General features: G+C 36.1%; 1 protein-coding gene across 2 annotated transcripts in view; it reads left to right on the top strand.

Annotated features, from left to right (window-relative positions):
- The window catches only part of CGRRF1 (cell growth regulator with ring finger domain 1), a 29,396-nt gene extending 20,275 nt beyond the window's left edge, over positions 1-9,121 (top strand). For both annotated transcript variants that reach the window (XM_019451762.2, XM_019451763.2), the window contains exons 3-6: positions 669-846; positions 1,253-1,400; positions 7,335-7,442; positions 7,660-9,121. In XM_019451762.2, coding sequence (XP_019307307.1) covers positions 669-846; positions 1,253-1,400; positions 7,335-7,442; positions 7,660-7,980 — 755 coding nt within the window. In that variant the 3' untranslated portion in view covers positions 7,981-9,121. The remainder of the gene's footprint in view (positions 1-668; positions 847-1,252; positions 1,401-7,334; positions 7,443-7,659) is intronic.
- Positions 9,122-11,643: the final 2,522 nt, after the last annotated feature.

The following is an 11,643-nucleotide window of genomic DNA, read 5'->3' on the forward strand; positions in this document are numbered from 1 at the left end:
AGCAAATAAATGAATGAGGACGTTGCTATTAAGCTCTTCATGTTTTGGAATCCCCATTCTTTCCCTAGGATATTTTGCATATTACATGGGACATTAACTGTATGACAAGAACATATATTAATGTTGTCAGTATGTATATTAATATTAGTAAGGCTTGATTGCTCTTTAATATTTTTTCCTACTGCAGTGGTCATCTTGTGGACCCCATGAGTTAGGTGTGTCCACTTTCAGAGACAGCTCTGCTCTGAAGGTTGTATATATCCACTTTTGGAGACAGCACTACTGTTTCTTGTCATTAGGATTATATATGCTGTTAGAGTGGTAGGTTACCAATAGTGAATGATATTTCAGTTTTTAAGATGTATGTGAGAGAAGTCTTTAAGTCACACACTCAAAATGAACTTGATAATTTCTAAGTATAAATGTAAATAATAAAGAGTTTACTGATGGTGCTTCAAAATCGTGTAGATGTGGAAGTTTTTATATCACTTGTTTAGGGACCAGTTCCTTCATTTACAGGCACATACCCTTTAATGAGTTCCTTTTATGACATCACCTTGGCCAGCATCCAAAAGGAAGCTTTTGTTATTCACTGTGTACCATTGTATTAGAAATTACATTAGGTAATTTTCTTCTCTTTGTCTTCTTTTCTTCTTTGTTTTCTACAGCTGGCATAACTTTGACAACAGATTGCCTTGAAGATAGCCTCCTTACATGCTATTGGGGGTGCAGTGTTCAAAAATTCTATGAAGCTCTACAGAAGCACTTTTATTGCTTCCGAATAAGCACTCCCCAAGCACTGGAAGATGCTCTGTATAGTGAATATCTTTATCAAGAACAGTATTTGTATCCTTTTATCTGATATATCCATTGACAAATGAAAATTTTATTTTATTTTTTTTAATTTTATTAAAAAAAATTTTTTTTAACCTTTATTTATTTTTGAAAGAGACCAAGTGTGAGCGGGGGAGAGGCAGAGAGAGAGGGAGACACAGAATCTGAAGCAGGCTCCAGGCTCCGAGCTGTCAGCACAGAGCCCGATGCCGGGCTCAAACTCACAAACTATGATATCGTGACCTGAGCCGAAGTCAGATGCTTAACCGACAGAGCCACCCAGGCACCTTGACAAATGAAAATTTTAGACATTAGACTTTTTATGGGTAAAATAAACTATTTGCTAAGTTACTGTTACCTTTGGTGTATTACTGTATTTTTGGTTACAGTGGCAATTTACCTTTACATTTTCAAAAAGTATTAAAAAGGACAGCAAAGAAGAAATATATTGCCAGTTACCAAGAGATACTAAAATTGAAGACTTTGGTTCTGTGCCCAGATCTCGCTATCCATTGGTAGCACTGTTGACCCTAGCTGATGAGGATGACCGAGAAATTTATGATATTGTAAGTAATTTTAAAATTCTGGAAAAATTCCTTCGAGTGATTTGGATGATAGGTCATAATTATTTGGCAAATAAAAAAAGTTTTCTTGTAATTCTTGAGGACATACATTTGGCCCAGACACATTTTTCTTAAAAAAGGAATCCATGGGAAATACAGTTGTATGATTTTTATACATATAACAGCTCCTTCAGAGTATGACTTTTCTTTCTCCATATGTTATAAGAATATGATATTATTTAAAAAACAAAAGGTATATTGTAGTTGGCTAGATTTTGGGAAGCATGTTTATTCTTAACATTTTTAACACTGAGTAAATAAGCATTGGAATCATCTGCAGTGCTCAATTTTAAGAGTGTTCCCTCTTTTCTTTGCATGCTTACAGTCACCTTGTTTCCGTCTTAGCCCCTGCCACATCTGCATCCTATATGTGTTTGGTTCCTATATTTTCAGTAATCTCCATTTCTCATTATGTGCCAATTATTTCTTTAGTCTGGTAGTTTGTCCCTATTAGGAAGATAAAATCATCTTAGAGATCTAAGAGGACCTGAGCCCTGACATTCCTCTAAGTATAGTAGAGGCTTATACATGAAGTAAACTTTTGGTGAAATCCTTTCATGGTAAGAATGCCCTTATACACAATTTAGTACTTGTCAGAAGTGCATGATACAGATATGTTTATTAATAAAGATATGGTAACATTTTATGATACTTTCTAAAGTACACAGTATATTCGCTAACATTAACTCATTTACTTCTTCCAACAACCTTGTGTGTTAGGACCAATATTCTTTTTATAAAGACTGAAATAGAGTCTGAAGAAAAATCTCAGTCATTCAGGAAGAGATGGAACCAGGGCTTGATGTAATAAGCCTTTGTAGTCCTGTGCCAAGTGCCTTTAAAAAAAATTTTTTTAAGGAATATCTCCTCGAAACAAGTGTACATTTTCTTGCATTTGGAAGGTGCAGACCCTTATTGAGAAATCTAGACCCTGCTCATACAGTTTGGGTTTTTAGCCTTACCAAGTTGAAGTTCCATTGAACCGAAGTCAGTTTGGTTTTTCTAAATTAGTCATACTAATAGTGGTGTGTTTCCAGAACCTAATAATACACTGCATGGAACACAGTAGGTGCTCACTAAACTTGATGCGGGGGGGGGGGGGGGACACCATACCAAGCAATGTTGGTGAACCTCATGGAGCTTGACAGCAGGTCAGTTGAATGTGCATGAGGAGTGAGGAGTGCATAGGAGAGATCCTCTGGTTTCCTCCCCTTCCTGCCCTTCACCCCCAGCCCCCCACCCCTTTCCAGTTGAAGGTAAATAAGAACTGTCAGGTTGGTGTTTCATATTTCCAGCCTCTGTTCTTTATCCTGCCCACCCCAGCAAGGTATCCCTTCCATCACCACTGTGCCTCCCATGTCTTCTCTGCTCCCCTACTTCCTTCCACTCATTCAGAACAGATAGGGTCAGATCTGTCACCTTCCTCCCAGCTTCTCCTTTTGGTTTCTTTTCCGCTCACTGAGGGGAAAACCTAGGGAACCTATCTGTTTAAGGTATTCAGTGTCTTCTTCGTTTTCTAACTTTCTTCCTCGGTCTAAACAGAGGAGAGTGTGTATGTGTTAAAATGTATATAACATAAAATTTACTATTTTAATCACTTTCCAGTGTACAGGTCAATGGCATTATAAACAGGGAAAGATTTGCTATCAGGTCCCTGATCCAACTGGAATGAAACCTATGTGGCCCAGCTGTACATGTGGGAAGCTCATTCCCACAGGGGAGCCGGTGTCCGGCCCTCAAGGGTTAATAGGCATTTTCTTTTTACTTTTGTTTATTTTTTTCAATGTTTATTTATTTATTTTGAGAGAGAGTGCGAGCAGGGGAGGGACAGAGAAAGAATCCCAAGCGGGCTCTGCACTGTCAGTGCAGACTCTGATATGGGGCTTGAATTCATAAATCATGAGATAATGACCTGAGCTCAAATCAAGAGTCTAACCCTTAACCAAGTGAACCACCCAGGTGCCCCACTTTTCCTTTTAAAGTGTCCCTGCCTGGGTCCTCCCCTGGGTCTTTTCTTCTTCTCAGGCTCCCTCCCCTTTGTCCTGTTAATCTTGCTTCTTATCTCTCAGATTGGGCCTAATATTGGAACTAAAGCATATTTGTTAATATAGTATGTATTAATGTTGTCTGTCCTTAATTTTAAAAGCAAACCAAACATTTGGTTTTTCAATATTTTATCTGGGGGTGAGAGTCTAAATATATATATAAATATATATATATTTTATTTAGGTAGATTAAGGAAAGCAGGGTTGTTATTGCAATATTTTGACTTTGAAATTTTTTTCATTTTTACTCAATTATATTAAATTTCTGTATTACTCAAATAATATATGTTTGTGGCAGGAAATAGAATTAGAAAATCTAGATAAGCCAGAAGGAAAAAAGCATAATCTCCTATATTGTGTCATCCAAAGTTAACCACTGTGAATATTTGTCTGTATCTTTGCAGACCTTTATATATGTAATTTTTAAACAAAAACAAAAAATTATATGTACTATTCTGAGACATGTTTTCATTTAGTATATTTTGAGCATCTTTTCCATACCAGATTTATATCTATAGCTACCTATGTATTTATAACTCGCATGATAGTAGCTTCTGAAGCTTTTAGTATTAAATCCAATGGCAGGATTGTTCATGTGAGATGATAACATTCTACCAATCCTGTCATTTTGATTCAGTATTGTAAGCTTCTGAAACCATTAACCAAATTATGAAATCCTGATAGAGCTATAAACAATATTATATGTTTACAGCCATAGAAGGGTTCTGTTTTTAAACTTTTTCTTTGCATATAATTTCAGAAACTTGCAAAAACAAAGAAGCAGAAGAACAGCCCTATACCTTTTACCGAGACCTCTTATTGTTAATTATTAACATTTGCACTGTTTGCACCATTACTTGCCTATGTGTGTGTATTTTTTTAAATGAATTGAGAAGTTGTATGAATGATTCTTTACCCTAAATATTTTAGTGTGTATTTCCTGATAATAGGAATGTTCTCTTATATAAACACAACATAGTTATCAACTTTATAAATCTGACATTGATAAAATATTTGATCCAACCTATTACCTATATTCCAATATGTCAGTGGGTTTAGCAGTCTTCGTTACAGCATGTTTTTCCCACCAGTACACGTTCTAGTCTGGAGTCAGATACTGTTTGTCATGTATCTTTAACCTCTTTTAACCTAGAACTATTTTCATAGCCTGTTTGTCTTTTACAACATTAGTATTTTTAAAAAATGTTTACTTATTTATTTTGAGAGAAAGAGAGAGAGAGTGTGTGTGCATGCATGGCATGGGATCAGGGGAGGGGCTTAGAGAAGAAGGGAAAAGATCTTAAGCAGTCTCCACCCTGTCAGTGCAGAGCTGGACAAGTGGCTGGATCTCTTGAACCCTGAGGTCATGACCCCAGCCAAAACCAAGAGTCAGATGTTTAACCAGCTGAGCCACTCATGCAACTCATGACATTAGCATTTTTGAAGAGTATAGTCACATGCACCCTTTTTGTAAAATAGTACAGTTCTCATTTTGTGTGTCTGATGTTTCATCATGATTAGATTGGAGTTGTGCATTTTCAGCCAGTCTACTTCACAGGTGATGATGTGTGCTTTTCAGGGCGGCACCTTTCCAGGCATGGGCAGTTCTTTCCCCTCATTAGGGATGTTCATTTTGATCTCTTGGCAAGGTGTTGTTTAATTTCTCGTCTCTTCAATTTTTTCCCCTCTCTTGCAAATAGTAAGCAGTTGGTGTAGGAGGGGCACTTTTAAGACCATGCAAATATTCCAGTTTTTATGAGAATTTCCCCCTGGATATAATATCCCTTGATAATTCTTACCAGATTTTATCTTTACTATCATGGTTGCAAAAATGATTGTTTTCCAACTCCAGCCCTTCAATCAGCCCTCAGTATTCTACTATAAGCAAGAGACCTCCCATTTATGTATTTATTATCCATACAGCCTCAGGAATTCCTCTTTTCCCCCAGTGGTTTATAATTCATTACTGAATTTAATTATTTTGGTGCTCAACTGCCCTCTCCTTACTTTCTGCCTGAAGATTTATAGTCAAACTCTGTGTCCATAAATTACTCAGATTAGTTCTCCTAAAAGTCAAAAAATACTGTATAAATTAGAGGTGTACTCAGGTGTTGCTCTCATCCCTTCCTCCCATTCTTATACACCCCAAATCTTATAGATAACCAAGTTCATTGTTTTCTCATTTATCCCTTCTATGTTTCTGATTGTAATAATGAGAAGATACACATGTATATATTTTTTCTTATTTTCTCTCTTACTCAAAAGGTATCACACTTTATATACTAAACATGTTCCTGCTTTTTTTACTTCATAATATCTCCTGGAAACCACTCCAGATCAGTTCATACAGCTCTTCCTCACTTTGTTTTTCACAGCTGCATAGCACTCCATTGTATGCAGGATGTATGGGTACCACAGTTATTTAGCCAATCTCCTGTAGTTGGACATTCAGATAATTTCCAGTATCGTGCAATAACAAATAATCTTGCATTGAATAATCTGTGCATATGTATTTTCATATTGTTGAGGTTGTGTGGTTGGAGGGTAAGGGTATGTCATTTTGTTACATATTGCCAAATTCCCCTCCATTGGGATTATACCCTTGGAATTGTATCTTTTTTTTTCTTTTTTATACATTCCACTAGCAATATATGAGAGTAACTATTTCTTCATAGAGTATATTAACAAACAGTTGAAATCTATTAATCCAATGAGTGAGAAGTGATATCTCAGTGGTTTTAATTTGTATTTTGTCATATTGTGAGTGAAATTGAAGATCTTTTTTTTTTTTTAGTTTATTTCTTTTGAGAGCAAGAGAAAGAGAGATTGAGCATGAGTGGAGGAGGGGGAGAGGGAGGGAGAGATGGAATCTCTAGCCAATTCCACACCATCGTCTTTTAATATGGCTAAGGACCATATTTATATTTTTTGAGTAAATTGTCTATTCATATTTTTTACCCATTTTCAATAGGATTTTTGGTTACTTTTTACCAGTATTTAAAAGTTCTTCATAACTTAGGGATATTGTAAATATTCCAGTTCTTCAGATGTCTTTTGACCTTGCCTGTGGTGCTTTTTGGTATACAAGTTTTCAATTTTTATACAGTCAAATGCGTCTGCCTCTGGGTCTGTGTCATAGTTAGAAAGTCTTTCACTACACTGAGAATAAAAAGGAATTCACATTTTTTCTTCTAGTGCTTGCACAGTTTTTTTTTCTTTTGTACAATTAGATTTCTTATGCTTTTGGAGTTTATTTTTATGTATGATTATGAGAAATGCATATAATTTTATATTTTTCCAAACCGCTGTCCAGTTGTCCAGTGCTTTTCATTAAAAAGACTATTTGCCCAATGATTTCAGATCCCACCTTTATCATACTTGTATAGAAAGTTGGGTCTGTTTCTGAACTGTTCTGTTCTAGCCGCCTGTCTGTTCATGTGCCTGTACCATATTATTTTAGTTTTAGAGGCTTTGTAGTATGTTTTAATATCTGACTGGGCTCAGTCCTCCCCACAGCTTTCTTTTCAGTATTTTCCTAGCTATAGTTATGTATTATTTTTCAATGAGAATTTTTGAGTTAACTCATATAACTCTATGAAAAAGCTCATTGATATTTTTGTTGGGATGGCATTAAATTTATAATTTTGAATATAACTAAAAATAACTGGCAAAAATATTGCCACTATTGAAATATTGTTCAGTAATTGATCCTTTTTAATGATTGTGATTTAAATAAAATGTTGTAAGTTTTCCAATTTGTCAACCTTTTATTTTTATTTCATATGCCTATGAAATAATGTAAGTACTGACTGGTATTTAATTTTTATTTTAGATTTCCATGGTGTCAGTAATTCATATTCCTGATAAGACTTATAAACTTTCCTGTAGAATATTATATCAATATTTACTCCTGGCTCAAGGTCAATTTCATGATCTTAAGGTAAGTACCCTGTCATCTTTCTCTGTCCCTTTTGTTTGCAGAGTTTCAAAGAATGACTATTTAGAAAGAGATAATGTTTCTCAGTTAGTCACAGAGTTAGCTGTTGTTTGCTACTGGGTTTGCTAACTCACAAATTTTTAGCAGCTTTTATGACTCCCAGATTTAAAAGGTAATTGTCATTTGTGTTTATCCTTAAACTTGTTTCTTTGGTTTCCAGCAACTTTTCATGTCTGCAAATAGTAACTCCACTCCCTCCAGCAATTCCTCTCCAGGAGAAAAAAGCACAGACCGAAGTTTGCTAGAAAAGGCTGGACTGTCTGAAAGTGAAGTGGAGCCCCCTGAGGAGAATAGCAAGGACTGTGTCGTTTGCCAGAACGGGACTGTGAACTGGGTGCTTCTGCCGTGTAGACACACGTGTTTGTGTGATGGCTGCGTTAGGTATTTTCAGCAGTGCCCTATGTGCAGGCAATTTGTGCAGGAATCTTTTGCACTTTGCAGTCAGAAGGAGCAAGAGAAAGACAAACGGAAAGCTCTTTGAGAGTATTGTTAAAACTGAAAAGTACACCTTCCACTGAAGATGTCGAATTTGTGTTCTTGGAATTAATTGTCACGTGGAATCTACAGTATTGACCATCAATGAAAATTCTATTTTAACTTCACATTTGTATGGTACATGGATGATGAAATTAATTCCTTCCTGTTCACTATGGTAAATACTGGAATACCATCTGTGTTGATAACATAAAAATTCATTCAACTCTTGAGAAGAATGTAAATGTTTGGCCTTTTATCAGCTAGAAGGTTTCATATAATGTTGATTAGGAAAAATCTTAAAAGCAATTCATCTAAAATTTGAGGAGGTAAATGCCTCAAGATTTCTGGATGTTCTGCCTTTGACATAATCTGGAGTGGAATTTGGGAAAAATTGAATTCTTCCTAAAGTAATTGTATGTTCCCCATTTTATAAAGGCGTAGGACAGGGCTTCCAACTTTAAAACTTTTCCGAAAATAACAGTTTTTATAAATATCCATATAATGGTTTTTAATTTTCCTTATAGTCACATAAACACAAGTCTTAATTTTAATATAGCTTCTTAAATCATAAATGCAAGATACAATTCTTGACTGTTCTCAGTATATCATAGATTAAAATGATACTCATCTGTAGGAGGCAGATATATGAAACATATAATAAAATTTCTTGGCTAATTAAATTTGTTGTCAAATATGATTAGGTTAGCAGAATGTGACCTATCAGGGAAGATCTGTGAGACTCGTAATGCCTTACCTTAGATTTCCTCCCGCATAGCAAATCCATCCAAAACTGGAGAGGTTTTGGATCCAGAAAAACTGCTAAGAGAAACAAATAACTATTTTTTCCTAGCGTATTTTTATTCCACATAAACCCATATCTTTCAGAACAGTCACATGATAGGCAAAAAGCCCCATCCCCCATGCTTTCCAAGATGACGAAGAAAAAGGCAAATCAGAACTTTCTGTGTCTTCAGGGGAAATTATCTTCAGTCACTAAGAAATTAGATCACAGCAAATAAACTGAACTTCAGGGAGATTTTCAAGACTTTTTTGTCCTGTTTGTATTAGAATAATGCCTTATCTTTGTATCAGTGTTTTTACATAATGTCATTTCATTTTAATCAAATACAACACTCTGAAAAAGACATTACCTATTCTCCATTGTATACACCAAATCAAACTTTCGTCTCTGTTCAATAGCTATGTAATAAACACGTTCTAGGGGCCAGATTCCTTTGGGGGTCTGGGCTACAAAGAATCAGGCAAGACTTCTGACCCCTAAGTATTTGTGCCTCCAAGGAGCACTGACAGCATATCCCACCTCAGAAATTCCTTGAGCTCTGTTCCAACGGTACCACTGGAAGGAGGGCCATTAAAAGTCTGCCACAGTCAGCTAGCAACAGTTCATCTGGGAAACTCACTTGGGTGAAAATTGGGGAATTCCTCAGAGATCATTTTAACCATGTCAGCCATCCTGTTTCTCTTCACAGATCTGTCCAAGACATAGTTGCTTTCTTATATGCGATGGATTCCACCTGCAATCTTCCTCCATTCCTCGTAATTTTTTTATTGTAGTAAAATATACATAACAGAAAATTTACCATTTTAACTATTTTTTTTAATGTTTATTTTTGAGAGAACGAGCACAAGCGGGGGAGAGGCAGAGAGAAAAGAGGATCTGAAGCAGGCTCTGCGCTGACAGCAGAGAGCCCGACGTGGGGCTCAAACTCACAAAGTGAGAGGAGATGACCTGAGCCGAAGTCATGCTTAACCGGCTGAGCAACCCAGGCACCCCCCATTTTAACTGTTTTTAAGTGTACAGTTCAGTGACCTTAAGCATATTCACATTGTTGTGTGACCATCATCAGTATCCATCTTCAGAATTTTTTTATCATGCGAAACTGAAATTCTATACCCATTAAATACTGACACCCCATGCCCTCTCTTTTCAGCCTTTGACTATTGGAGGTACTTCATATATATGGAATTACACAATATTTGTCCTTTTGTGTCTGACATTTCACTGGGTATAATGTCTTCAAGTTCATCTGTGCTATGGCATATATCAGAATTTCCTTCATTTTTAAGGCTGACTAATATTCCGTTGTATGTATATACCACATTTTGTTTAGGTATTCACCCATCATTTTTTATAATTCTTAAAGATGATTTGCCCTTATCTCCTCTTGCTGTGACTAAAGTAATTGATTTTCCTGCCCTTGGTAGTAATAAATATGAATAATTTGGTAGGTAATCAAGTAAAAACGAGTGCACTGACACCTAAAGGCTTATTTCAGCATTTTCCAGTAGCAGTGAATAAGTGACATTTTGTAGGAATATCTATAAAAGCATTGTATTTGAATGCGTTGTTGGAGAAAGTATTTGGCTTATATAGATTAGTAGCTACTTCCCAAAGATATATAAAATTTATCATCCTAACCATTTTTAAATGTACAGTTTAGTAGTGTTAAGTATATGTGCATTCTTGTGCAACAAATCTCCAGAACTTTTTTATCTTGCAAAACTGAAACTATACTCATTAAACTGGACCTCTCCTCACTACAGCCTACCACCATTCACAGTATAATTGTGGTTTTGATTTGCATTTCCCTAATGGCTTAATGATGTTGAGCATCTTTTCAAATGTTTATTGGCCATTTGTATACCTATTCAGATCCTTTGCCCATTGGGTTGACTTTTTATTATTGGCTTGTAGAAGCTTATATTCTAGATGGAAATCTTTTATCAGATACATGATTTACAAATATTCTCCATTCTTTGGGCTGTCTTTTCACCTTCTTGATGGTGTCCTTTGAAGCACAAAAGTTTTTGGGATTTTTTTCTGTTTAACATTTTTATTTTTGAGAGAGAGAGAGAGAGAGAGAGACAGAGTGTGAGCGGGGGAGGGGCAGAGAGAGGGAGACACATCTGAATCTGAAGCAGGCTCCAGGCTCTGAGCTGTCAGCACAGAGCCTGAAGCAGGGCTTGAACCCACAAACTACGAGATCATGACCTGAGCTGGTTGTATGCTCAACCGACTGAGCCACCCAGGCTCCCCGAAGCACAAAAGTTTTTAACTCTGCTGAAGTGCAACGTATCTATTCTTTCTCTTGTTACTTGTGCTTTTGTTGTCATAACTAAGAAGACTTGGCCCAAGTTAAGGTCACAAAGATTTACTCATATTTCGTTCCAAGGATTTTACCATTTAGTTCTAGGATTAATTTTGAGTTAAATTTTATATATAGTGTGAGGGAGGGGGTTCAGCTACATTCTTTTGCAGGTAGATCCTCAACAAATACTAGCAAACTGAATTCAACAATAGGTAAAACAAACCCCATGATCACATGAAATTTATTCCAGGGATGTAAGGATGTTTCAATATATGCAAATCAATGTGACACGCCACATTCACAAATGAGGGATAAAAATAATAAGATCATCTTAATAAATGCAGAAAAAGCACTTGACAAAATCCACCATCCATTAATGATAAAAACTCTCCACAAACAGTATAGAGGTAAGGTATCTCACCACCCATCCAAGTGAATTCCACAAGGCTAAGTAAGGACTTCCATTTATCTTGTTGATCCTCTATCTCTAGCACCAAGAACAGCAGCTAGTTCAAAATAGGCCTTCCACGTATTTGTTGAATGAATAAGTGATTGAA

The sequence above is a fragment of the Panthera pardus genome, unplaced genomic scaffold (genome assembly GCF_024362965.1).
Source record: "Panthera pardus isolate Hobbes unplaced genomic scaffold, ASM2436296v1 HiC_scaffold_24, whole genome shotgun sequence".
NCBI lineage: Eukaryota > Metazoa > Chordata > Mammalia > Carnivora > Felidae > Panthera > Panthera pardus.